The sequence below is a fragment of the Otolemur garnettii genome, unplaced genomic scaffold, assembly GCF_000181295.1.
Source record: "Otolemur garnettii isolate 467f Iridium unplaced genomic scaffold, OtoGar3 scaffold00048, whole genome shotgun sequence".
In the NCBI taxonomy this organism is placed as follows: Eukaryota; Metazoa; Chordata; class Mammalia; order Primates; family Galagidae; genus Otolemur; species Otolemur garnettii.
The window spans coordinates 7,609,854-7,637,309 of record NW_003852443.1 but is presented as its reverse complement, the minus strand read 5'-3'; the positions used below and the strand labels follow the sequence as shown (position 1 = coordinate 7,637,309).

Here is a 27,456-nt window from a genome sequence, read left to right as displayed (position 1 = left end):
CACATATAAGAATTCTATGTATCCTAAAATTCTTTGAAGGTATAGAAGTTTGGATTTTATTTTTTGGCTGCATAAGTAACAATAGTGGCTAAGATTGAGTATTTTTGAATATTTTGTGCTGTCTGCTTGCTAAGGGTTTTACATGTACTCTACATGTATTTTTACTTTCCCCTGACAGCAGAGCTCGTAAGTGCCAGAGATAGGCACTAATCCAGGTCTGTTTGATTCTACAATCCAATCGACGCACCACACAATGCCACCTCTGCATCTTGCTATATTGCATATGTGAATATATGATTTCTCAACATCTGTTTTCCTTAGTGAAACACATTCACAGTTAAGTCACCCTGAAATGTCTCACAGCATAAAGAAAACTGCAGAATCATTAGAACCATAGGAGTCAAAACAGATGAGTTTGAGCTCTCTCTGATATGGAAATACAGAGAAGCTTGTATGGACTTATGTCTCTGTAGCTGCGACCCTGGGCTCACCCTGCTGGGCAAGTTTCAGAGACCAAAGATCAGGGCTGTTGGAATCCACCATGAATGTAAACACACATCACCCACAGAGGCCCACACTGGCTTACACCAGAGCTACTCTACATCAGCTTAGATACTTCTTTCCTTCGAGTTAGACCTTTCTTTATCATGCTCTTTAATTTCTTACCTCGTATCCATGTTCCGTCTTAGGAACAGAAATTTTTGAAACGGTAAAGTGAGGGCTTGCGGTGCGGGGGCGTTTATCCACATGGACTAATCTTTCAGTTGTTAGATCTGTAGTTGTCTTGATCTGCATTGAAATGAAACTCAGTGATACTACTGTTCCCCAGGTGACCACAGCAGTTAATGTAAGCGTGCTTGACTGTGGATGGGGTGAAAAGTGAGCAGGTATAGACTCACCTGTGATGATATATGCATTCCCATTTGATCAGTAGTTTTGATATGAGTCTCAGAAGGAGCCTGGATCACTCTAGGCTTGACTGCTTTCGGGACAACATGGGGTACTGAGGCTGGACGCTGGGGGTGCTCAGCTACCTTTGCGGCAGAAACCTGTTCCTTATATCCGTACTCCAAAGTGGTCTGCTGAGCGTAGGACTCTTCAGGAGGCCTGGGTTCTCTGGGCTCTCTAACACGAGCCTGGTCTACCGCAGCAACAACTGTTGCTACAGCTTCAGCCTTCTTTCCAATGTCCACCTAGAGACAAGGTTTCCGGAATTAGGGCACAGTAATGTCAAAGTTGGGCTGGGTCATCTCCTAGGGACATCCTCCTGGGACATCTCTTCCTAGTCATTCAGAATAAACAAATGCCTAAACGCATGATAGGTAGGTGGTACCCAGGTGATACAGCAGTGTTAATGTGTCTAGAAATGGAACTCAGAAAGGCATTCAGGAACTTACTGTGTCATTGATTATTATATAGACTAGACATCTACGTAGTATTTAGATACATTCTCTATATATCTGCTAATTATACTAGACAATAAATCACAGAGACATAACATAGGACAACCACGGCCAATTAACAAATGGGAAATCAGAACTTTGGTGCCAGTTATCTTCACTGATTCTTTTTGTTATCTTGTCAATCATCTAGTTCAGTGTTGACGTACTGACAGCAATGATAAAAGTACACTCAAATACCATCCTCATCCCACCCAGAAAAATCAGTTACTACAGCGTTATATGGTTGCGTGCAAAGCTGAGATAATGTAAAAGCTCGTGAACACAGAGCAAGCACAGACATTCACTTATGATTCCCTAGGGATAAGATTTGTTTAATCTATTAGAAAATTTCTCTCTTAAAACACACAAATGAAAAAAAAAAGCCACATGAATGAAAATATTATGATTAAAAGGAAATTGTGATCATGTTTGAATTCAAGAGAACAACCTTATACACGGGAGTTTATTTTCGTTATTACCAGGAGTTAGAGTGAAGAAAGAAACAGAAATAGTCACTTCTACGAATCAGATTAATGTAAATGGAAATACAATTTGCAAAGAAGTTTCTCTTTTAAAGAAAGCAAACTGGAGGATGTGGCTTACATGTTATGGTTCTATGCCATACTTGGAAAAGCACATTATATAGCCATGTTCATCCAGTGCACTTTTTAAAATCAACATTCAGTTTTCCTTGCCTTGAATAGAATCTAGAATACAACTGAAATATTTTTTAAGTCTTTACAAATTATTCTCTAAACCACTTAAGATATAAATAAGGAGAGGAAATTCCTTCTGAGAGGAAACTGGGCCTCTAGTGATTGTGGGCTTTATCTAGTGATTCTTTCTAGGGAGACACAAGGAATTTAATCTGCCTTGAGGGAGTGCAAATACCATCTTCACTTTAGATGGATCTTAGGAGAAATTATAAAATATACATGAGGCTTAGGTGAGTTAAGTTTGTTCATTTATTTGTTTCCTTTTTAACCATATAGACAATTACTTGACTTTATAGATGTTTAAAAATGTTAACATCTTTTACAGATAACACTATATATATATTTATAATCACTCTGCAAGCAAAGATATATGTATCTAGCAAAGATATGTATCTATCTTTGCTTGCAGAGTGATTACATTTGCACTATACCTTATGTGAACCTTACAACCAGTCTACAACATGAAGTAGGCAAGTTGAGTTCTAATTTTATTTTAACAATGATAGAACCAAAGCTCAAATATCACACAACTGAAATACATAAATCTTATTATTAATTTAAAACATAAGAAAAAATTCTTAATTATGGTAGGATATTTTAAATTGAGGAAGCATCTTTTTGTTGAATTATATTGTATGTCAAATCCACGTACATCTACTATTTGATGGGACAATTATAAATAAGCACCGTACACTAGTACCTGCTCTTATTTCTTACTGGACTTTACTATCCTTCCCCTTTGAAACCTAGATAAACAGGAAGATGAATTGGACTAGGAGACCCCAATTCACATAGGTTTAATGCTGAGAATAAATTCAGGAGATACAAAGAAAAGTGCTATTTCATCTGACTTTTCACTACCAGAAATGCTAACTGGTCAACTGAAGAACCTGGATTGAATCGAGCCAGTCCTAATTTTTTGTTGATCTGTTAAGCAATTAGGTGGAATATTAAAGCACAACTCATGATGGATGGAAATTTATAAGAGCTGATGATGAAATGGGATGAAACAATGCTTTTCACCTCCACAGCATCTGTTTTCATTTCCTCTTGAAAAAGACGTATTTGTTCTCGCTTAACAGCAAATCCTTCTCTAGTTATTGGTGCAGTGGCGGGTTCAGTAGACTTTGCAGTAGTAACTATTACCTTAGGTACAGACATTTTCTCGGCTTTCATCCTTAGCTAATTTTTAGCAACAAAATAAGACAGTCAATTATGGCAAAATTAGAATGGAGATAAAATTCAAAATTAATCACTCATAAAGTATGTTGCATATTGGAATTTCTGTCATCTATGACATTTCTGAAGGCTGATAAGCTATTAGATATTAGACTTGGGTAAAGGTTTAAAAGATTTATCTTAAATCATGACTCAGAACAGCGGTTCTCAACCTGTGGGTTGTGACCCACAGGAACTGCATTAAAGGGCTCTGGCATTAGGAAGGTTGAGAACCACTGCACTTTAGAATATAAATCAAAGATGTAGAGCTAGAAAATGACATTGGGGGAACATAAATTGGACTTAGGCCATGATGCTAATGAAATTAAAAAACTTTATTTGCTATTTTCCAGATACTATATATTCACAATAAAGAATACAATTAGGTAAATAGCTCATTTACGGTAAATGGTGCTCATTGGAAGTAGTTTAGTTCATGGAAATTTCATAGCTACAAATAGATGCAGTAACCTTTTCATGGTTTATGTGTAATTATTCTGGTTGGATATTTCCTTCTCTACATTTTAATATTGCATCTTGTTTAGCTTTACTGGGAGTGTACACCAGGCTCCCTAAATTCCTCAGCTTATTTTCTCATCTGATATTTACAGGGGCAAAAAAAAAAAAAAGTTCCACGTGAAGAAAATTATGGATAATTTCCTAAAATAAATCCATACCTCATCATGGTATACTAAATTTATGACCCTTCAAACCACACATCTTCTGGACAGTGAGATTTATCATTTACTTTTACAACTTTTATAGAGTTTATTTTTCAATGTTCATGGGAGCTCTTAAAATTAACCTGCATGCATTTCAAATCATCAATTTCTGGAGGATTTCCAGATGTTAATAAAACGTTGGAAATAACGTGAAGAGATAAGTAGGGAAAGGAATATGTAATAATAATATTAATAATAATAAATAATTTGGTGTTTTAGTTTCCAGTTCTTTAATTGTCTAAAAAACAAATTTGGTTAATAGTGTCTCATACACGAATTCAGAGATTTGGTATTAATGTATTACAACAGGGGACTTCACGTGAGATCTGGTATTAATGTATTATAATAGGGGATTTCACACTTGGAATAGCAATAGTCACCTTTCCATGGGTAACCTGGATTTGTTCTTGTCTAGCAGCCATTCCTTCTCTAGTTCTCAGTATTGTTTCTTGTTCTTTGGCTTTAGCAGTCGCAACTGCTATCGTAGACAAGGCAGTTTTCTCAGCTTCCTTTCTCATCTGATTATTATAGTAAAATCAAGATTTTAGTTGGACAGGGCTTCAGACACACATGATAGGATCCATCCCCCCTCTTAGTAGGGATGCAAGATGAAGTTATTTGGGATTAAATACACAACAGAAATTAACTTGCTGCTGAGAATCACAAAACTCAGAAATGAAAGGTGGGAAACCTGTGGCCTCCAGGCCACATCTGGCGGTGCTTTTTAAAAATTAAGCTAAAAATGCTAATCTTCATGCAAAGGATAATGGTGAATATGATGAATTATGAATGTTATATGTGGATGAAAATCAAGTGTGCGGGTTAAAGTGTGTGGGTCATCAGTCACATGTTTACCATTTGGGTTTTAGTTAGAGGTTTAAAAGGAATATACAGATTAATACTTCATACCATATTGTAGTTAATAGTTTACTGGAAAATGGTTTAAAGATGAACTTGTTATATTTCAAATATCTGTATTCACCTTTTCCTGAGTTATTTGAACTTGTTCTCTTTTGGTAGTGATGCCTTCTCTACTTCTTGATACTAAATCTTGTTCTTTGACTTTGGGTGTGGCAACTATGACTTTAGGTACCACTGTTTTTCTAGTTTCCTTCATTATCTGATCATACAGTGAAAAGAAAGGTAAGAAAGTAGTCATTAAATTTCATAAGCCACTAATAAAAAAAAAAACATAAGTAAAAACTGTGAAAGGATGCAAAATTTCTTCCCATTCAAGAGCATTGTAATTACACTTAAATATAACATTGGAGTTTGCTTTGATTATCCAGACTGTTTCACTGGTAAGAATAAGTCTAGTTTAAAGGGGAAAAATTGTGATTAGCCATAAAAGACTAAGAAGTGCTAGTTATCTTTTTTTTTTTTTTAACTTGTCTTATAATCTATGGGAAATTCCAATAGAGCCATATACAGATAGCATAACCATTTTTTCATATTATCAATTGATTTATATACTGGAGTCTCCAACAGGAAGATATTAAGGTGAATTATAATATATTAGTAACAATCCAACGAAAATCTGCAAGTTAGGAATGAGGTGGCAGTGAAAGCTGGCTGGACGGAGAAAGGAATTTTCTATTTGAGTTATAAGAAGAGGAGGAGGTGAAGAAGTGCTGACTAAGATCTGTGATGAAGATGTGGGTGGCTTGCAAATGAAATGGTGCAAAGAGTGACTTTGACATTGGCAGGAAGTCGTCACCTTTTCCTGAGTTACATGCATTTGCTCTTGTTGGGTGGCAATTTCTTCTTGAGCTCCCAGGACTGTTTCTATCTTTGTGGACTTTGCAGTAGCAACTACCACCAGGGACGCAGCAGCTGTCTCGGTTTCCTGTCTTATCTAATGTTTAGGGTAAAATAAACATTTGTGTTTCGAAAGGTACAAAAGAAATGGCAAGATCGGCTCAAAACATTCACAATACTGAGTGGTGAAAGAGAAAATGTCACATTCCCATTTTAGGGGCCTACGCTTGTGCTAAAGACACAGATTTTTGTTTTTCTGAGGGATAGGCTTTTTTTTTCTTTTTTTCTGTCAACTTGACCCTCAGCAAATTATCCTGGAACTAAAAAAAAAAAAAAAGTCTCATCTTTGAGACATGCTGACATGTTAAAGAACCCGGTGAGTGGCTACTGGCAAAGGGCTGGAAAATTCTAGGCTGGCTGAACTTGCCAGTCACCAGCACTGCAATGGTAACAGGGATTTCTATACTCTTGGTGAGGCCAAGTAGGATTCTTGCTGCATTCAAAGTCTCTCACTCACAAGGAGAGAGAAATTCAGCCAGCACCCTCTGGCCAGCCTGTTCAGTATATGGCGCTCTCATTTGGACCTTTTAAGAAAAGTAGCTCTGAGGTCAGCAAAGATCTTTGGATCAAGGGAGGTGAGCACAGGAGCCCCCTGAATGGAAGATGCCTTTCTCCTGATACTTCAAGGTTGGATTTCACAGCTGGAGAGACCTGGATTTAGGTAACATTGAGATGGTCCGTACAGGTCTTCAGGTTTGACAGTAAACACTTCTAGTTCCCTGTTTATCAACGAAGAATTAAGGGCATCTTCTTAAGGAAATACTATCTTCTCTAATGCCCCACATTTCCTCACTTCTCTGATGTCAGCATTTCCTTATTATGTAGTAAAGAGTCTCTACAGCTGATGTATGTGTATGTGCGTGTGTGCGCGTGCATACATACGCATGTCTTACAACTACGAAAAGTTTGTGCATTACAATCTAAGTGACTGAGGGCTCAGACTCGTCATGAAAAGACTGACTATACCAGTGGGTAAGGGGACTGGGCTGACATCCATCTTCTACTTAGGTACACTCTAGATAGTTCACAGATGTGCCCCAAACAGTGCTAGAAGCTAGACAATCTCCTGAAAATTGATCCAGCGAGTGGAAAATAATGCAATAAGAAGAGAATTTCTATCCTGAAAGAGTTTCAATAGTAGACACAGAGGAACAACAAAAAACAGAAAACATAACAAGACTTCTCCATTTGGAGGTTTGGTTACAGGAAGGGACATGCAGCTGGGCGGTGTGTGGTACTTGTCAACAAACTACCAGATTTTTATAAACTTGGACTTACTGTTTTTTGAGTTACTTCTTTTTGTTCTTGTTTTGTAGTAATTTCTCCAGTAATTCTAGTTTCTTGTTCTCTGGCTTTGGCAGCAGAAATTACTACCTTTGGTACAAATGTTTTTTCAGTTTCTTTTCTTATCTGCAATCAGTGATAAAAACAAAACCTTATTATTTCCTGATCCCCCGTGGAAGTGGCATGGCATTTATGAAATATAACAAAATAGGAATTTGAAGAAGTAAAATCCTTTTCTCTGGAGATGTCATTAAATAAAATAATCTCATGTACACTAATATGACCATGCTCTTTTTCTGCCTAAAACATAATTTGGGCAGCAGAGAGAGGAAAAAAAGTAGACTTCAACAGTGTTTATTTTGAACAGGAGAGTTGCAGTCTCCTTTAAAAAGGGTTCCAATTCTTACAAATAGATATATGGCAATATCATTCTATGCTAATGCTGTCATCTAAGATATTCTTAGCATGCCGGATATGAGAACAGAAGGCCTTAGAAATAATTTTGTATATATTTTATATATGAGAAACCAAGTGTGGATAATTTATAATCTACTTTTATACAATATTTTTGTTTTGCAAATTTTACTAAATATTGTGATGGTTTGGTGTACTCTTCTAAAGTTAAGACATTACAGGAAGAAAAATTTTTTCACATATTCTTGGAGAAATTTTTCCCAAATTCTTAACCCCCCTGAGGATGCTGCACTTCTACCTGGATACCCAAGGTATATGTGTTTGTGGGGGGAGGGGAGTAAGGGAGTAATTTTCTCATTTGCCTTTTTGTCATTCTTAAATGTCTCATCATTGAAGCTCAGGATCTCAGGGCTGCAAGGGACTTGAAAATTCACCTTCTCAAACCACTCAACTGACAGTTGGCCTTAGCCAATCTATTCCCAGGTGCCTCTAATCACTGGGCTATCCTTTTCACTTTTTCATCAGTAATTTGGCCTACAGAAGCCATGCTGTGCATTCCACTTCAAACCCATGTGTGAAAGTCCTCTCATGTCACCAGGAAGCAGTCGCGAATCTTTTTAAAGCAAAGTGTGTTCTCTTCCACTCTTGCCCATTCCTACTTCAGCATCTATTTCTCCCTCGCAGTTTTATCCTCTGGTCCCCTCTAGTCACACATTTAGTTAGTGTGTTCCCAGAACGATGTAGGGGAGGCCAGTTTCTACTCCTACCACAGAGGTACCTTTCATCAACACAGGGAACATCCGTCTATGAGAGTTTGAGATCCAGTACCCAGAAATACACACAAGGGTTTATTATGTTACAAACAACACACACAACCACCAAGAAGCAAGAGCCTTCCTGGTAAAGATTCTTATCTATGCGCACACCTGTAATAACATTAATGAAATGCAAATCAAAAACCATTTTCACCTGCTCATGAGTTACGTGCATCTGCTCTTGCTTTGTGGTAATTACTTCTCTGGCTCTTGTTTTTAATTCCTGTTCTTTGGTTTTATCGGCGGCCACTGCTACCTTAGTTACAGCAGTCCTCTCCGCCTCTTTTCGTACCTGGTTTTCATAGAGGAAAGGAAGGAGACATTTTAATGCGTCTTATATAAAAAGTTACAATCATATATTTGGATTAAGACATAAATGTCACACAAGAGAGGATAAGAAGGAAAGCTAGAGTAATTTTAAACTATAACAGGAAATCCATTCAAATGCAAGGTGGGAAATTACCCTGGATTTATAACACTGTTCAGCTATGAATCAAGTGTCACATCTGTTTTGACGAAAGTAAAAGCACTGGTCCTTTGGGGGAAGCTTAGAGAAATGCAACGTTTGTCCTGAAATGGTGGATTCCGTGCCTGGCTCCTAAAATTGCTGAGCTCTGTTTTTGAGGGTGTCTCTTGTTCAGCTGTCGCCAACCACCTGTCTCCTGCTCAAGTGGGAGTCTCTAGGCACCTACCTTGAATACTGTAGGTAACTTTTCCCTGCCAGACATAGCACAGACATTTCTGGTCTGGTCTGCTCTTGTGGTATTTACACCTTAAACACCTTTGGTATCTCAGATCACCTTTTGCTCTTTTCGTTCTAGAAATCTGGGCCCTGCAGGGCTCAGAGCTGCCCTCAAAATGATAGCCGCACGCAAATCTCAGCGGAGGGCGTGCGAGCGAAGGACGCGTGCGCGGAAGGCCTCGGCGTGCGGGCGCCCCCTGGCGGCCTCGTGCATACCTGTTCCTGAGCAGGTTGGACGCGCACAGCAGTCGTGGTTGTAGTTGTCCTCTGAGCAGTCTGCTCTACAGCGCTGATAACTGGTTCTCTCACTCTCGCCATATCAACAGCAGCAACGACAGTCGCAACAGCTGCACTTTTGTCAGTTTCTTGTTTCACCTGGATCGGAAATGACCAAGTAGATTACTTTTTAAAAGACATGTCTGGGAGAAGATAAAAAAGCGCGATGGAAACCGAGCTAAGTCGAGTAAAATGTCCACCTATCTATGCCTTGATTATTACCAAGAAATACAGGGTCTGTGGAGTTGAAACCTATATTTTATGTAAACTTCACAGATTAGAGCTTTTGTCCCAACTTTTTTTTTTTAAAGAAGCTTTTGCAATGGGTGGTGGCCAAATTTGGCCTTCAGTTCCTGTTATAATTTTATGTTCCTATTCCTTTTTTCTCTGATCTCTGCAGAGTGACAAATCAGGTGGGGGAAACCAGAACAAGACAAAACAGTCCTGACAGTACCTCCTTCGCGCCGGCCTCGACAGCCTCGGCCGACACCCTGGCGGCAGCGCCCGCAGCTCCGCTGATGGTCACTTGCTCCTGGACGCCGTATCTCCCTTCCCACCGCTCTTCCCTCCGGATCTGAGTCGAGCTTGTCAGCGTCGTCTCTCTCATCTCAGCCTCAGTTGAGGAGGCCACGTAGCCCTCCTGCTTCCACGGGGGAGGCACTTCAGGGCCTGTGGCCAGGGCAGATGCCTGGGTCTTACGTGTGAGTAACGGAGACCTCACGGATCTGATGGGGGACGTGGAGATCCTTGCGGCTGGAGACACGGACCTGAAAATCGGAGCTCAGAGGTCAAGAATGCCAGTGAGGCAACTCCAGGAGGGGTAATCGGATTTGAATAATGGGATGAAAATCCGGAAGTGCTTTAAGACGGAGTTTTAAAATGTGTTCTTTGATAACCTATTCAGGGGGGTAAATAATGTACTTGAAAGCAATTTGTTTTAAATCTCAATAAGCCTTGTTCTTATCTCCTGTAACCCTGCAAGGGAATCAGACATAATTCTAAGTAAGCTAAAGATTTTTGTGCCCTGCATGTTCTCACACTGGAAATAAATCAAGACAGAAGAAGGTGCTTCCCTGATAATGCAGTGAAAGAAGGTAGCAAGTCTGGTAATTATACCTCAAGTTTCTCTGTATTCCTAATCCTGGGGACTTAGGGGATATCAAGCAGGAATTAAATGAAGAAAGGTTTCTGTAATCAGAATGCTTGTGCCATTCTGGGCTAAACAAGTGAAGGTGATTCCTCCCCCTGCAGGACTCTCCACAACCCTCACCATGTGGGTATGACTGATGAATGTCCAGGCCAGGGGGAAGAGTTCTCCTGATGCTTTTCAGGAAGGTTTTTGAGTATAGGGTGGACAATGGGTCAAAGGGTTCATGGAGGACGGCTCTTTTAGTTGCCTCCATATTTGTTTATACTCTTCTTGTATTACTCTCTGGGCTTTGTGTACTGTGGAACTTTGCTGATTTGAAAACTAATGATTCTATAGTTTTTTGGTTAAATTAATAAAGTAGCTTCTTCCAAAATAGTTTTCACTGTTTGCTTTTTAGGTGTATCCAACGTGCAAGTAGCACCAATTGAAAATTCTCCTGGTGTCAACAGCCAAAAGGGACAGTTTCTGATCTGTATCAATAACTCTGGAGATTGGTCAACTATTTTAAGGTAAAATTTTTCAAAACTAGGTAGAACCTCTGTAGTTGGCCACATCCCTGTATTGGCCCCCTCCTTACATTGACCTAATTTTCATAGACCAGACCTGCACCCTATGTACATATGAGGACATTATGCCTAGTTCCTCATGTTGGCCACCTCTGTATGTTGACAAGTTTGTTGCAGCCTCTTGGGTGGTCAACTTACAGGGGTTCTTCTGTAATGTATTAATTAGTAAAGTTTATTACATTTTCTTCTGTAGGTGGCAGTATTGCCTTATCATTGTATTTATTCATTCTTCATATAGAAAAATGTTTGTAGATGTATTCCAGCATTATATAGGACATTTAGCTTACATTGATCACAAATGGAATAATTATTCCAATTAAGCTCGAGGTACAATTGATATTTGCCCTAAATTACGGAGTAACTTAACAGGATATTACAACATGAACCAGTCTCACAGAGAAATGTTTAATCATTTTCTTGAAGAAGGGCTTTTTTGGTAAAAAAATCAGTTTACATTTTGTAAATGAACTTGTAATTAAACTAAAAAGAGATCTGGGGAATGAGTCTCTATTCTTGAATGACTGCCTTAGAAATGTAATAGAGAGTAGGTTAGAATAGTGGACGGTCTCTGCCATTTGAAGAAATGCAGAGATGTGAGCTTTTGGTTTCAACCTGGGCCTTGTTTTTGCTGTACCTAGCAAAGTGGGTTAAATTCAAAAAGAGTTAAAAACATGATTAGCATGACATGAGTGATTAGCCACAGGCTGCAGGTAAGCCCATAACTGTGAAAATCAATGTAATTTCAGTCATTATAGGGAAGTGCTTTATTTCTGCACTTATAATAAAAAATAATCACCTGGTCACAGCTAGATACAACATTCCTTATTCAATGAAATATGCTTGCCTTACTCCACACCAACAATCAAAATTAAACTATGAGACATTTAGGAAGTAGACTATCTTGGGTAACCATTATTTTCTCCACAAATTGGCATTTTGTTTCTTAATTATTTTAAAGCAAGTTCGGGGGGGATTTAGTAATTTGGCTGGTTATTAATGAACTCTTAGAACTGGAAGTGCTAAGATAATCAAAATGCTCCGTGGGATTGGAGACATAATTCTAAACGACCCTTAGGCTTGGATCGAAAAAATATAGTGAGGTTGTTATCTCCCTCGGAAATCACATTTGCACTGTGGTGTGGTTCCATGATGTGCAACCTTGGAATTAGCCTGAGACTGAACACCTTTTTATTTGGTTGCTGGACATGTTTTTAAAAGTCAGCCTTTTGTTTAGGGTTTCATGTTAGTGTTGGCAAATATCTTTCATTTTTGAAGTGGCAAAAAAAAAATATTAGAAAATATCTAACATTTTATAATAAATTTATTGGATATTTACATTGTCTCTTCTATGAATGCTTATATTTCCTGTCATTGTTTTCATTTGTATTGTGTACTTTTTCTTTAAAAATTAATTTATGAACACTTTTTCATACATTTGGTACACTAGTTCTTTGTCATGAGTGTTGTACACGTTCCCCCGGTTCCACTGCTGGCATGTTGCTTGTTTACCAGGGGTTACCCAGGACTCACACAGATAGTTGTGTCCATTATGTACTGTTTTTAGGCTGGTAGGGTTCACACTGTAGCCATTGTGTGTTTACTACAATATCTCTCTGGCAAAGGCAATGAAGTATGTTGAGGAAGGGGAGCCTTTAAAAATTTATTTTCACTAATGCACTGTTTGGATTAGTAATGACTTTGCTGTTGCCATACATACATTTTGATTTGTATGCAGTTGAATCTGTAAATCTCTTTTCAAAAACTCTTCCTCATATGTTGTCTTAAATTTTCTTCCCCTTTGTTTTCTTATTTCTTTTTTATTGTTTTTAGTTTTTTAGAGACAGGGGGTCTTACTCTGTCACCCAGTTCGAGAGCAGTGTTACCATCATAGGTTTTAATTTTTTTAACTTAACTTTTTAGAGAAACTGGGATTTATTTAGTGAATGGTGTGAGGTAGAGGTTTATGTTTGTTTTCTTCCAGATGGACAGCTACTTGAGCCAGCACTCTTTATTAAAATATCCTCCCTTTCCCTTTTTGAATTGAAAGGTCTCTTTGATTAAAAATTGCATGTCCTATATATCTGGATCTATTTCTAGACTATTCTGCTCCTCTGATCTATTTTTCTATTTATGTACCAACATCATAATGCTTTTGTTTTTTTTTTCCTATTGTTGGGGATTCATTGAGGGTACAAAGAGCCAGGTTACATTGATTACATGTGTTAGGTAAAGTCCCTCTTCTAATTGTGTAGAATCTAATCTAATGTTTTGATTATAAAAACTTTATAGTAAGTTTGAAATTTTATTAGGTCAACTATCTCCTTATCATTCTTCTTTTATAAACTTTCTTGGCAGGGGTTCTTAACTTCATTTAAATTGATGAAGAAAATTTGTTTTGGTTCAAATTATATCTATTTTTCAGTTCATCATAATAAAAACTTCTTCATGGTGGTGCTTGTGGCTCAAAGGAGTAGGGCGCTGGCCCATATACTGGAGGTGGCGGGTTCAAACCCGGCCCCAGCCAAAAATTGCAAACAAAACAAAAAAACAAAAAAAACACTTCATCATGATGAACTAAAACCCAGAGTTTCAGATCCACTGTGAATAATTTTCACTGAAGTATATAATTTCTGAGCCCTGATAATACATGCTCACCTTCTAAGTTATCTCCATATTACCTAAGCACAGAAATCTATTTTATTTTCTAGATAACATAAGCAAAATAGTTGAAGGTTTTACTTATCACCTTGAGTATAAGAATATTTGCATAATTATTATCTATTTGCAAGGCACCTTCAACTAATTATCTCATTGAATTCTCACAATGCACCTTGGGATCAGTCTTATTGTGATTCTTTTTATTATTTAATGAGATAATATATGTAGAATATCAATCAAATGTGTGACATAGAGGAAGCCATTAATATATAGTAACTATTATGTTATTATTATAATTGTTGTCTTAAATCAAACTATTAGCAAGTGACTGGGCTGATTTGAACTTAGGGGTTTCAACCCTAACTTCTGGGCTCTTTTCATTTCACTGTGCTAGTTTTTGGCCCCTACTGCAGATATTTATTAAGTGGAATATAAATAAGAATTTAAAATTAGAACTTGTAAAGCTCCTCAATTTACCTGTGGGCTATGAGGATTTGTGAAAATCACATTCAGTAATTTCTTGTTTTACTTCCCTTTATACTGGCTACATTTTTGTTTTGTTTTATTTTGTTTTGTTTTTTGTGAGACAGAATCTCTCACTCTGTTGCCCTGGGTGGAGTGCCAGATGTCATAGATCATAGCAACTTCACACTCTTTAGCTGAAGTGGTCTTTTTGCCTCAGCCTCCTGAGTAGCTGGGACTATAGGTACCCATTAAAAGATCTGACTAGTTTTTCTATTTTTAGTAGAGATGGGGTCTCACTTTTGCTCTGGCTGGTCTCAAACTCCTGAGCTCAAGCAACCATGTTGGCCTCCCGGAGTGCTAGGATTACAGGCGTGAGTCACTGTGCTTGCGCTACACTGGCTACAATTTTGATTGCATGAAACCTAATTTAAAAAATGCATAATAACCTGCTGTATTTAAAGAAGGTTTACCTGACTGGAGACGGGGTCGGTGCCCGCACATGTCTGACCGGGGAAGGGGAGTGTCTTATTGGTGATGGAGACTGCTGTCGAGACAGCTGTGCTTTGGCAGCAATGGATGGTGGTGTTGGAGACCTTGACTTTGGCTTAGGAGGAATCCTGGGAGGTGTTTTATGTGGCAGCTGTTGCCCAGCAGCACCGTCCATGACCATCTCAACTGTTGCAATTGATCTGGCATCAAAGTGGGCTTCAATCTTCTGTAAAAGATTAAACAAAGTCCCTGTTGAGGAGGACTACCTGGGAAGCAACAACATGAAAAGGCTTGAAAACCGGCAGTGTAGAAAAGTACCTTTTCAATTCGGGTTTGTCTTGTTTCCGAAATCTGAGCAGTCGAAACAATTGTCTTTGTCTTTTTAGCGGGTACTACTTCTTCACCTGAAGGGAGGGAAAGATGACTATTTAGCAGGGGGCACAATGACACATTTTGAAAGAGATGCTGTCAATTCCAACTACAAAGTCAAGAAAGACATTCTGGCTATCCCGATGGAGGAAAATGCAGAAAGTTTCAGTTCCATATGAATATAAATTAGCTTTAAAAATAGAAAATGTTCATTATTAGATAAAAATTTATTCAGGACCATTTTTCAAAAATTCCATTATTTGCCAATAATTTAAAAATGCTGATCACTTAATTGAAACACATTCCAACTTATAATGGAATGGAATATATAACCAGAGATTGCTTCAATTTTGAGCTCATGCCTAGATTCTCCAAGGCTTTTCTTTCCATGGAGGTTAAAAAGCCAACTTTGATTACAGCTTACAGCCTTCCCAGGGCCCTGAGGGCAGGCAGGTGGACACCTGGCCCCACTGTGTCCCAAACCATCCCTCTTTCTTTTCTTCTTTCATTCTTCAACCTCCAGCACATACCTTGAACCAGCAATTCAGCAGTCGAAGTAGCTCTTCCAACGCTATTGGTAGCATTTACTGAATAGGTTCCAGAATCTTCAGGGTATGCTTCTGCAATTAGTAAGCTGTAGAGGTCGCCTTCTTGTGAAATTTGAAAATCAAGGGAGCTCTGGATTTCGGCTCCATCCCGATAGAACTTCACCACAGGTGTAGGGATTCCAGTCACTCTCACTTGGAGTCTCACTTGGCTTCCTTGTCTCACGGTCATGCTCTGCAGTCGTTGAACGAAGTTGGGTGGTGCTGTCTCTGCTGCAGGGGGAAGAGAAAAAAGTGAGGACTTTTTTTTTTTTTTTGATTTCTATATCTGTTTATCAGTTTGAATCTACAGGTTCCCCCTCCATCTCTTTTCATCTTTTTGCTGTTTTTTTTTTTAATTAAATCATAGCTGTGTACATTAATGTAGTCATGGGGTACAGGGTGCTGGTTTTATATACAATTTGAAATATTTTCATCAAACTGGTTAACATAGTTGGTTAACTGGTTAACATTTTCTTAGTTATTGTGTTAAGACATTTATATTCTACATTTAGTAAGTTTCACGTGTACCATTGTAAGATGCTCTGTAGGTATGGTCCCACCAATTACCCTCCCTCCATCCATCCTGCCCCCTCCCCTTCCCTTCCTTAAAAGTGAGGACTTTGAGCCAGGATGCTTCCAACAGGACATTTTTAAACAATCACAGCTCTAATTCCAAAACCAGGCCATGACTCCTCGCCAATCCACATCCTTCACTGTCCTTGAACTCAACTCATCCAGCAAATAATAGTTAAGAATGGAGCCTGATGATAACTCACCACCCTATTTTGTTTTATTTGCTTTGTTTTGTTTAGCAGTTGTAAGCCATTACCATTTTGTTTCTTTGTTTGTTTTAAAGAAAAAAAATTAGATCTTGTGAGAGCATTTCTGGAGAATCTTCCTGACACTTTTCCCAACTGCACATTTAGCACTGTACTAACATGTTAAGGCAACTTCATTGTTTAGGTACTCAAGTAACCCAAATATTTCCTTGTGTTTAAAATATTAATCCCTATAATGACATGATTTCATGTTAATTATGCTACAGAAAGGGGAGTTTTTTTATTATGTTGAAAGACTTTTTCATAAGATAAATGTGAAGAGTAAATGGAATTAACTTTGACATGTTTTTGAGCAATAAACAATAGCAGATGCTGCCAACCATGTGCATTTCCATTTCTGGGTTTTTTGGATGCCATGATAAGTTTCACACCTGATGTTAGCTGATGTGCTTTCTGTTTAGGCCAATTATAGCCCTGTGCTTGAACATTGCTGAAGGTATATTTTATTGGATAAGCCTATGTAATATTATGAAGCTCATTCAAGATATTATGTGTAAAGTCACAAAATGTTCTGTGTCTCACTAGGTAATAAAGGACGGAGAAAAATAGCAGAGGCCACTACGATTGGAGATAACTTTTCTGAGAAAACTGTTTTATGCATTTGAATAATAAATAAACATTTGCCTTTCTCTGGATATATTTACATGTTTCTTAAATGGGTGGCCTGTGGATTACCTGCATCAGAATTATCTGGGTGCTTGTGTGAATTCCTGGAGATATATGTATTATTCCTCATTTGACTTCTAACCAAAGCTCTAGGCCTTTCTATGTACTGAGTTACATAATTTTTAGCATTGCTTAGCATACTTTTGAGTGTTTAATATATGTAGAGAAACTGATTTACAGCCACTAAGGAGCTATATTTTGAGAAGGAAATTAAATTCCAGAAGCAAACAACTTTGTTATAAATTCAGCCTCCAGCAGTTCTCCTGTAGGTTCAAAGCAGTGTCTGCTCTGTTCACAGTTTTCTGGAGCCCATTCCCCCTGTGTTAGCAATGTCCTCTGGGGGTGGAGGACTGGCAGGTCCCCACCAGCCTACCTGTCACGAGAAGCTCAGCAGTACTAGTCGCTTGTCCAGATCCATTGGTAGCTCTCAGGGAGTATCGTCCACTGTTGGCTTTAGTCACGGCGGGGATCACCAGCTTAGCGCGGCCATCGCTAAGGGAGATCTGCACGCCGGGCAGCGTGGAAGTAGAAATTTCCTGGCCATCCCTGAACCAGCTCACCTCAGGAACTGGGAAACCTGAAGAGCAAGGACAATGTGTCTGTAAGACCAAGTGGCACCTCAAAGTCTTCTGCCCTGTGCCATTGTGCTTACTGCCTGGCCCTGAGCCATAAAGCTCTCCAGAGTGGAATGATATTTAATGACAGTGAAAACCTGACAGTCGCATGATCAAAGTGTAAACTTGCAGACCATTAAGGAAGGTGGAGGCTTCGTGTGAAGGCCAGTGCCTTCATTTCACAGGGGTAGAAACTGAGGCCAAGAGAGGCTTAAGGAATTTTTCTAAGGTCTCCCAGCTAGCAGTAGCTCACAGACAACTAGAATTTCTATCTTCTGCCCTCCTGCACCAGGGCTCCATCTGATGCAATTTAATTTAATTAATTTAATTATAAATTCCTATAAATTAAGAAATTTATAAAAGTGAAGAACCAAGGAAACTTTGAAATAAAAAAGTGACTATTGTCCTTTTTGCAAACAAGTGAAGAGTTAAGGGATCCTCGGGTTCTGCCTGACAATCTCAGGAGGCACAGTCACCTCCCTCCTCTGTGGTCAGGGGGACCTGCCTTCCTGAACTTGCCTGCTTTCAGATGTGCAGTCAGTCAAGGCACCGTAATACGGAGAGGCAGTTTTCCCACAATAAGAGACTCAGCTAAACCTAGTCTTTCAGAACAACATGGATGGTTGGAATTGCAGCTAGAAAAGCCAAATTCTCTTTACCTGCTTTAAATTGTAGAGCTAATTACTACCTGCATATGGTTTGATGTTTTATGTGTATTAAGTCTCTGTATTTAGAAGGCACGAAGGAAGTTCCAAGCGTGCCTTACTTTTCATTTGGCATAAATGCTAGTGATTTATCTCGGTAAGTGGAGAAGTAAAAATAATGTAGAGAAAGTCTATTTTGTTGTCCTTGTATTAGCCAATCTTTCACTATGGCTGAGTAAATAGTATGCTATTCTGATGCATGAGCGTAGAATGTTTTCAGTAGTGTTCTAATAAGAATTTATTACCATATAGTGTGAAGGAACAAGAAATTAGGAGGTAGCCAGATTCCACTAACCCCCAAGCAGGCAAATTCCCACAGAAGCCATATGTGTTCTAATCAATTCAGATGTTACTAAGTGTTACAAAATAAATGAGTGAAGTATAGTAGACCCTCCCTAAGGTGACCACCCAAGGGACTGTAACAACCTGGTCAACATACAGAGGTGGTTAACATAAGGAACTCAGTCTACTGTACTGATATGTACATGTGGTATATGTCCAGTTTATGAAAATTAGGTTAACTTAAGGAGGTGGTCAATGTAGGGAGGCGGTCAACTGTGGAGGTTCTACAGTATTTGAAAGTCACTAAGAGTTTATTATGTGTAAAGAGAATTGGTCTATGTATATACAATAGAAAATAAATAAGGATTATATGGTATTTGTACAATGTAAAATAAAGTATTATTCAGTCATGAGTAAGATTGATGCATGGAATAGGGAAGAAAAAGGAAAGCAAAAAAGAAAATCTTATTTTATATCTTTATTAAAACCATAAAATAAAAAAAAGAGGGCCAATGCTCCATGGAGATAATTAAATTAAGGATCAAGGATGATTTTCAATTAATCCATATAATCTTACATGGATAGTTACAATAGTGCAGAAAAAGACAATACTGATTAAGTAATTTTGAAATTATTTACAATATAGATCAATGACTGTCCTTCATTTTTTCCTAAGAGGGTAGATCCCAGAAGCCATACATTTTCTTGAATTATCCTAAACTGAGTTATGAAGAGGAAGAAGGCAAAAAACCCAAAACAGATAAAAAACTCCCCATCCCCCCCCCCCGAAAAAACAGACAAACATCCTTTTAAATTAAATTCTGGGGTTAATATTTGTTTTTCTTTACTATAGAGATCAGAGTGGCATTTTTAAATGTCATTTCACAATGATTAAAAAGTCTTTCAATTCAATAGGATCACTTAATAAAGATTGAAAATAAAAGCAGAAAACAAGAGTTAGCTCATCACTGAATGCCTTTGCCTCCGAAGAAAGTCAGATACTTTGTAATTGTCCATATAAAGCAACTGAAGTTCAGGTGCACAGAGTGGTCAGCCAGGCTACATACCCAGCAGCTCTGTGGCTGGTACCATGGGCTTGAGTTCTTGGCTTCCAGTCTGACTCTGCAGCTGAGCCCAAATATAGAATGACCGTATTTGGTCCTACTTAGCTGCTTGATTCTGACAGCAATTTTAAACCAAATGCTAATTTTTTTGCTTTGTGAAATTATAAATATGAATAAAACATCTTTGAGCCATTATGTTGTCAAATTTTGTCAGTACTCTGTGTATGGTATATACCCTTAAAAATGACCCTTCCATAGCATAGGACCAATTTTACAATGTGAAAACCCAGCTTAAATTTGACATCAAGTCTTGCAGCAACGTTAACCTACTGGAGAGGAGGCAAAGAAAACAAATGAAAGCGTGAGTGTGTGAGCTTACCACTAATATGAGCCTCAAAGGTTGCGGTACTACCCTCCAGTACCACAACGCTTTGTAACGGCTGCGTAAACGTCGGTGCTTGAGTTGTCATCTTCTTAGGCACTCTGGAAAGGAAAAACAAAAAATTAGGATGTCACAGCTAAGGGCCACCCTGGAGCTACTTTGCAGATTGCAGAGACACACATTTCTCCCAATGGATTGCTGGGTCTAGAGTGATGGGCAGGCCTTCTTTGTGGTTTAAATTTCAATAGTTGACCTCTGAGGTGACTTGAAGCCTAATACAAAGTAGCAAGTCCAAGGACAAGAGGAAAAATAATCAGCGGAGCTGGGCAAGGAATGTGCCTAGCCGTCAAAGAGGGTACTGTCCAGCCTTTCCACTGTTCCACAGGGTGGAAAATCAGGTTGAGAGATGAAGAAAAACCACAGTAGTGACAGGAATAGCGAAGTGTAATTAAAGACAAGACACACGTGACAAATGTAACATGCGTCTCTGCACCAGCTTAATGTATAAGAAACAATGATTTTTTAAAAATTTCTTTTCTCCAAATGTTTCCACTCAGTGTATCTACACTTATAAAGGTGACATTGATTCTGATATTATCTGATTGCTTAAAATAGTCACCCGAATGAAAAATTTAAACTTTGCAAATTTCTTCCTGTCTTGAAAAGCTTTGGCAAGTCTCATCAAATATGCAAACTTTGTGTCGACAGCATACGCTGCTTTCCACTTCTTAGCATTTCTTCACACTGTGTACTAAATGTTGCTACTGTCGAAGTAAATATTCAGAAAAATTTAGATTTAAGGGAGCAGGCCAAAATTTATTATAGATAGGAAAGAAAAAAAAATGCTAGCTTGAGCTCCCAAAATGGAACAATTGGCAAACTTAGAATAAGGGAAGACTGGTGTGAAATGTGGATCCAGTAAAAAGGCCTGTGCTTTCATAATGTAAAATATTCAACATCAAAGAAATGAATATTAAATTTGCAGTTAAGTCCTTTTGTTAAGTGGAAGAGCTACTTTGTCTTTTAGTTTCAGAGATACTTACTATGAGAGGAATTTTCTAATCCATAGGTACCTAATTATTCAACATGACTATTCTACTGTTCTGAAATACAAGGGCATTTTCTGAAATGTCAATTGTTGCATTACTATTGGTCATGAAATTTTCACTATTTACTAAAACTTTACAGAGAATCTTCCTAGTGGCAATTCTAAACTATAACTTTTACTGAGTTAAAACAAAATGAAACCAGCATTCTCTCGGATGATAAAATTTGTATTCGGAAAATTCAGACAGCATTCAAAAGGTTTTTGTGAAAACTTCATCAAGAACTCCTTTCTGTAGCACATTAGCCTTAGAATAAACAACTTTTTGTGTCTCAGTTTTCCTGTTTACAAGCTACTGCATCTTCTAAAAATAGCTCTAAGGCTTCTTAGATATATAATACAGAATTATATATCTATGTCTCTATAGGCCTTTACAATTGGCCATCTAATTCTGGGAAGATGGGGAACCAAAGTGTATTTAGAAATAAAAACTCTTCATACATTCTGACCCTTTTTAGCATCAACCTATCTCCTATAATTGGACTGTGAATTAAAAGGTATAATGAGATTCTGAGTGTTTTAGAAAACAATTATATAGCTTTATTCCACATTTCTAAATCTGTTGCAATTAACTGGCCTAAATTGGTCTTAACATTCCTGTTGTCTAGGTACATTTTGTTGATTCAGGGCTTGCTCTTCACAGGCCTTTGTCTAATGAGGTCTAAAGGTATGCACCTAAAATGTCATGCTCCTAAAATAAACCACCCACTGTTGACTGACAGCGGGCAAGTGTTGTGTCACTGTCCTGCAACTGATACCTCGGCAGTTGATTCCCTTAAAAAGTCATGGGGTGTAGCTGATACCACACGCATTTTATCAGAGCTATTCTTGGTGTGCCTCACTTTGTCACAGAGTAATATAACCTTGAACATTCTCAACAGACAAAAAAAAGAGTCTATAAAAGAAGCAAACATTTCTATCTTCGTTTCAGACCAAAACTTTTAGAATAGTAGGTGCATTTGAACAATCTGAATCACTGGATTATTTAGTCAATACACCAAAGCGTTCAACTTTTTAAAGAAAAACGCTCACACATTTTTAAAACATTTAGTAAGTAGATTTGAATAGGGGCTCAGCATTAGCAAGAGGAAGCTACACAAACACTTCAACAGAGGCATTGAGCACACAAAGGTCATCAGGAGACAGATCAACAAGAAGGCGACTCTACTGTTTAAGTAAGAAAAGACTGCTCACCTGATCTCTCAGGAGTGCCTAAAAAGGGTGGGACTAAGCCCAAGGTTGCTTCTGAAACGACGTCCTATGTAGAGTTGGTTTTTCTGACCATCTCCGACATGAATCGGTGAGCCTCTAAACCTAAAAACAAAACTACACAGTCTTGACTGTGTAGTTTTGCTTTTCTATGCAATCCCTACACCCGAGGCGAGGCTGGGAATGCACGACTGCTCAAGAGCCAGGAGCTGGCTGGCCTGGCCTTATATTCGCCAGATCTGCTGACAGCCCCACATCCCTCCACAGGGTGCTGGCTGATTGGCTGTCTTGGGAAAGCATGATGGGAGAGGGCCTATTTGGGAGTGCCACTTACCACCTGTTCTTCTGATTGGCAGTGCTAAATTTAGGGCCTCTGAAGAGGCTTTACCAACGAAATAGAACTGTATCTAAAGAATAGGTGTGTGGAGGCACAGAGAAGAGCATTGGTTGCTAATGTTAAAATCTGACAATGGGGTCCTAAAAGAAGACGTAACAACAGATAGTCCTTGTGCGCGGTCATATAAAATAGTCCCAAGCCTGAGGTCTCTGCCCTGAGTCAGGCTTCATTCTTGCTCCCCCCAGCCATGTAAAACCAACCAAATGGACCTGTCAATCATGACAGCAGATGAGGGAATTTATCTCATGCATAAGGGTCATTCTGCTTTGAAGAACTGTTGCTCTAAACCTTTGTGTTGAGGAGAACTCATTTGCACTGTCTACATCCTCCAGAATCCCCTTCTACTTTGGGAACAACTAAACCAATGTTAATGAGCTAATAAGTGTTTCTACAACCCTGCAAGAAATGATGTTGAAAGGCAAAAATCTGAACTCTTCCTAGATTTAGTCTGTACAGTGCAATGATTTCACTTTTGTCAGATTTCATTTTTGTCTGCATTAATAGTTACAAATATTCTGACACTGCTCTTTAATAAGTAGCCAAGCCTTATGCTTAAGTCATCCATAGGGTTCTTTTTCCAGGCTCATGATTGCTGAAGTGCTAATCTCTGGAGTTTGCTGTTACTAATGGGAAGTGGTTAGGAGATGATATAGTTGCTATTTTAGGACTGAATTTAATTTCAAGCAAGAGATATTTCAAATACAAAAGAGCATACCAGAATATCTTTATAAAGACTCAGCTGAGAGATTTATAAAACTCTACTTAGAGGGAAGAAAATTGTCTTGTTGATAGTAGAAAGATACTTTTTATCAACAAAATAGACTAAAATTTTAAAATTCAAGTTATATTTCTTTATGTCTCTAATAAAAATGTCTGCTGTTATAGGAGAATTTGGCAATGCATTAGAGTTTGAAACTTCCTGAGTTATGTCATACCTTATAATTACTTACATAGTGATTAATTGGTTAACATTTAAGAGCTTAGGTTTACTGACAACTGATGCGGCACAGTTATATTGACAAGACGATACCATGTGCTTATTTAAGCACTTGTCTCCTTTAGTTAAGCAATGATATCTATACCGGTGGCACCATTTCCCCCCACTCACCACAGACTGCATCTGTCATAATTCTCTTAGATTGAGTTATTCAGAAACAACTGGTTTCACCTTATATACTTCAAAAATTATTCCCAGTAAGAGATTTATGTTACAGGCAACCTGTCAGTCATAAGCAAGACCAGAAATGTATGATATTTCTGTTTGGGAATGTTCACCAATTGGCTATTTAAAATGTATCTGTGCACACGTTTGTGTGTGTGTGTGTGTGTGCTTGTGTGTTGTGTGCAAATGTATTTATTTTTAGACTCACTTGAGCTAATATAAAGCATGCTAATCGAGTTATGTTTGTTGAAACTGAAGTCATACCATTTGAATTCTTACAGGGACTAAAGGCAATACGTGGATAGAATCTGGAAGCTGTATCATCTTGACTTGATGTGGTTCAAGTTACTCAAGAACCAACAAGATGGGCCATACATTATAAATATAAAGTCAAGTGTTTACCCTCTTAATCTGCTAGTCCCATCACTGGTCTTGAAATTTTCTAGACCTGGTAGTATTGTCACGGTTCTTGTCATCAGGCCTTTACATTCTTATGTGACATTCTTATAAGAAAAGAAGGACGAAAGATAGGAAAAGGAAGAAAATAAACAAAGAAGGAAGAGACCAGTTAGTAAATCACTAATATGCATGCATCACTCTGGAAAGATGTCTTATTATTGGATTAAAGAATGGTGTTAATGGACAGTATGTGATAATATGGTAAGCATTATTTTTAAAACTAAATATGCCATCATTAGAATTAGTCAACAAGCCCAGCAGAAACCAAATACTACTCAGACTTGGGGAGTGTGCTGATAGAGTGAGATCTCAGTTTACTACCCTAACAGTGGGGAGGAACCCCACAGATAATCCAAAACAGCTGATAACTCAAATACAAAAATCTCTACTTAGTTTTGGAATGTATGGTGTGATTCTTTGGGCATAATTCTCAATTTAATTCAATAAATATTTATTAAGCATATACTCAGTGTTAAACGTGGTGTTAAATTATTATAATTCTAGATTCCATCATTGTTTGTTGATTCAACCACTACTAAGTGGTGAGTCTGTGCTGGGCATTGTGCAAGATGATGTTGATTCAACAACTACTAAGTGGTGAGTCTGTGCTGGGCATTGTGCAAGATGATGGCTAGACAGTGCTGACAAGGGAAGACCATTGTGGTGGGTGTGTGCTTGAAGATCACAGTCTACATAACTAACACATGCTTGTTAATCTGCAACTGAGACCCTAACTAGGAAACGTGTAAAATCCAGTCGGTAATTTCACCCGCATGGTTGTTGATGTCAGACTTTGTTCATGGGACACACAACTATTCACTGAAGGAAGGACTTACTGGGAGTTATTTGAGAAATGGGTACAGTTTCTGTGACTAACCTGAAAGTCCTGTAAAAGAGTAAAATTAATGTCTCTTATAACTCATTCAAGTTTTTTTGTGTGTGTGTCTATGTATTTTTACTGTTTTAAACAGTTCAGGCACTGGGATTATAGCAATGCACACAGCAGGCAAAAATCTCTGCCCTCTGGGAGTTCACATTTTAGTAAGCACAGTAGTATCTAGTATATAATGTCTATAAATTTTGTTTCATAAAATGCTTTAAACCTGAAATATAGGCTCCTCACCATGGAGCTGTTTTTACACAAATACAGAGCAAAGTAAATTCAGGAAGAGCACAGAGAAGAACATGCTGACCCAAGCAACCTATTCTAGTGGACAATTGGCTGTGCTCCTTGCATCATAAAGGCAGCAAAAGCTAAACCTAGAACACAGGAGGTAAAATACTGCTGCTTAAAATCCAAGAGGAGATGTATTTTTCCTACCGCCAGTTGTAATTGCCTTAGTAGCAAGATCAAATTAGTTGATTTCTACAACTATTTACAAGTATATTAATGGTCACAAACACAATTAATGCCACGCTGAATCCAAAAAATTATTCTAGATCCATATGATACTTTTACCAAGACAAGAACAATCAAAAAGTTAAAGTCTTGAATTTCTCAGTAACACTGACTTCAGGAGCATGTGGAAATTATTCCTCCCCTACCTGGGTTTAGGCAATTCACTTGAATCTCTGAGTCTCAATTTTGTCAGCTGAAAATTGGGGTTTTTAAGAGTTAAAAGAGTCTTACTGACAGAACGAATGTGCGGAGCCCAGGACAGTGGGAATCTGACACATGGTGGGCTTGTTCGCTGCTGCCAAGAATGACACACACACAAAAATAATTTCTGGGCTTAGTAATATTGATGTGATGAATTATCCCTAACTGATAACTGGTTGAATGCCCAGGAGAGTGTTTTCTAAGAAATCTCTGAGAAGTCCCAACATGAGCTCATAGAAATAAACATGTGGCATGTCATTCCCTGAAGGACCTCCCAAGGTGATATGACATTTATATGTGGATTACAGCAAAGCTCAAGAAATACGGGAATCTTAAAGAAAAAAGCTGGACTTCTGAAAGCCCAGGGCAAGAAACCATAAACCACACCATATCTGAGCCCCCCAGATGCTCACTGGAGGTGACGTTACTGTGAAATGATCAGCTTTACACATGCCACAGAAGGCCATATGGCTCATTTTATCCAGTAATCTCTGCAGGGCCAGCACCTAGGGATTAAGGGCTCTTCTAGGGTCAAAAATATATTTAGAAGCTGAAAAATAAGGTTTTTTCTTGAAATACAAAAAGAAATTCGCAATAATAAAATAATGGATGCTAGTTAAATACCTGCAAAAGAAGACACGCCACCTAGTCGACTGCATTTGAGATGAGCAAATTTTAATACATTTGATATACTCAGGGGTGGATGCTTCAAAAATAAAATAGCTTGTGTGGGACAAAGAAAAAGAAAATCTAAAAATGACCCTGAAAGCAGCTCCACTGTCTCAAGAAACAAAAGTAAGCTTTGAAATATTAAAGGCCCTTTCACCTTTAAATCATGCTTAATATTCATAAGAAATTAATGGTGGGCTCGGCGCCTGTGGCTCAAGCGGCTAAGGCACCAGCCACATACAACTAAAGGTGGCGGGTTCGAATCCCCAGCCCGGGCCTGCCAAACAACAATGACGGCTGCAACCAAAAAATGGCCAGGCGTTGTGGCGGGCGCCTGTGGTCCCAGCTACTTGGGAGGCTGAGGCAGGAGACTCGCTTGAGCCCAGGAGTTGGAGGTTGCTGTGAGCTGTGATGCCATGGCACTCTACCCAGGGGGATAGCTTGAGGCTCCGTCTCAAAAAAAAAAAAAAAAAAAAGAAATTAATGGTGGAGATTTTGTCTGTTGAAGAGATTTAGGCCTTTTTGTCTCTGTTTCACCCCATCTCTTTCAAATTCCTAAATCTCTGTTTTCCC

At 38.4% G+C, this 27,456-nt stretch overlaps 1 protein-coding gene across 3 annotated transcripts in view; it reads right to left on the bottom strand.

Moving 5' to 3' along the window:
- The window catches only part of TTN (titin), a 276,966-nt gene extending 254,173 nt beyond the window's left edge, over positions 1-22,793 (bottom strand). For all 3 annotated transcript variants that reach the window (XM_023514176.1, XM_023514175.1, XM_023514177.1), the window contains exons 1-14: positions 22,582-22,793; positions 20,280-20,383; positions 17,610-17,813; positions 15,675-15,962; positions 15,094-15,179; positions 14,757-15,001; positions 9,902-10,214; positions 9,388-9,546; positions 8,584-8,721; positions 7,195-7,326; positions 5,081-5,218; positions 4,479-4,616; positions 900-1,193; positions 667-789 (exon numbers count right to left, since the gene is read on the bottom strand). In XM_023514176.1, the coding sequence (XP_023369944.1) occupies positions 667-789; positions 900-1,193; positions 4,479-4,616; positions 5,081-5,218; positions 7,195-7,326; positions 8,584-8,721; positions 9,388-9,546; positions 9,902-10,214; positions 14,757-15,001; positions 15,094-15,179; positions 15,675-15,962; positions 17,610-17,813; positions 20,280-20,370 (2,349 nt within the window). In that variant the 5' untranslated portion in view covers positions 20,371-20,383; positions 22,582-22,793. The remainder of the gene's footprint in view (positions 1-666; positions 790-899; positions 1,194-4,478; positions 4,617-5,080; positions 5,219-7,194; positions 7,327-8,583; positions 8,722-9,387; positions 9,547-9,901; positions 10,215-14,756; positions 15,002-15,093; positions 15,180-15,674; positions 15,963-17,609; positions 17,814-20,279; positions 20,384-22,581) is intronic.
- Between the last annotated feature and the right edge of the window lie 4,663 nt (positions 22,794-27,456).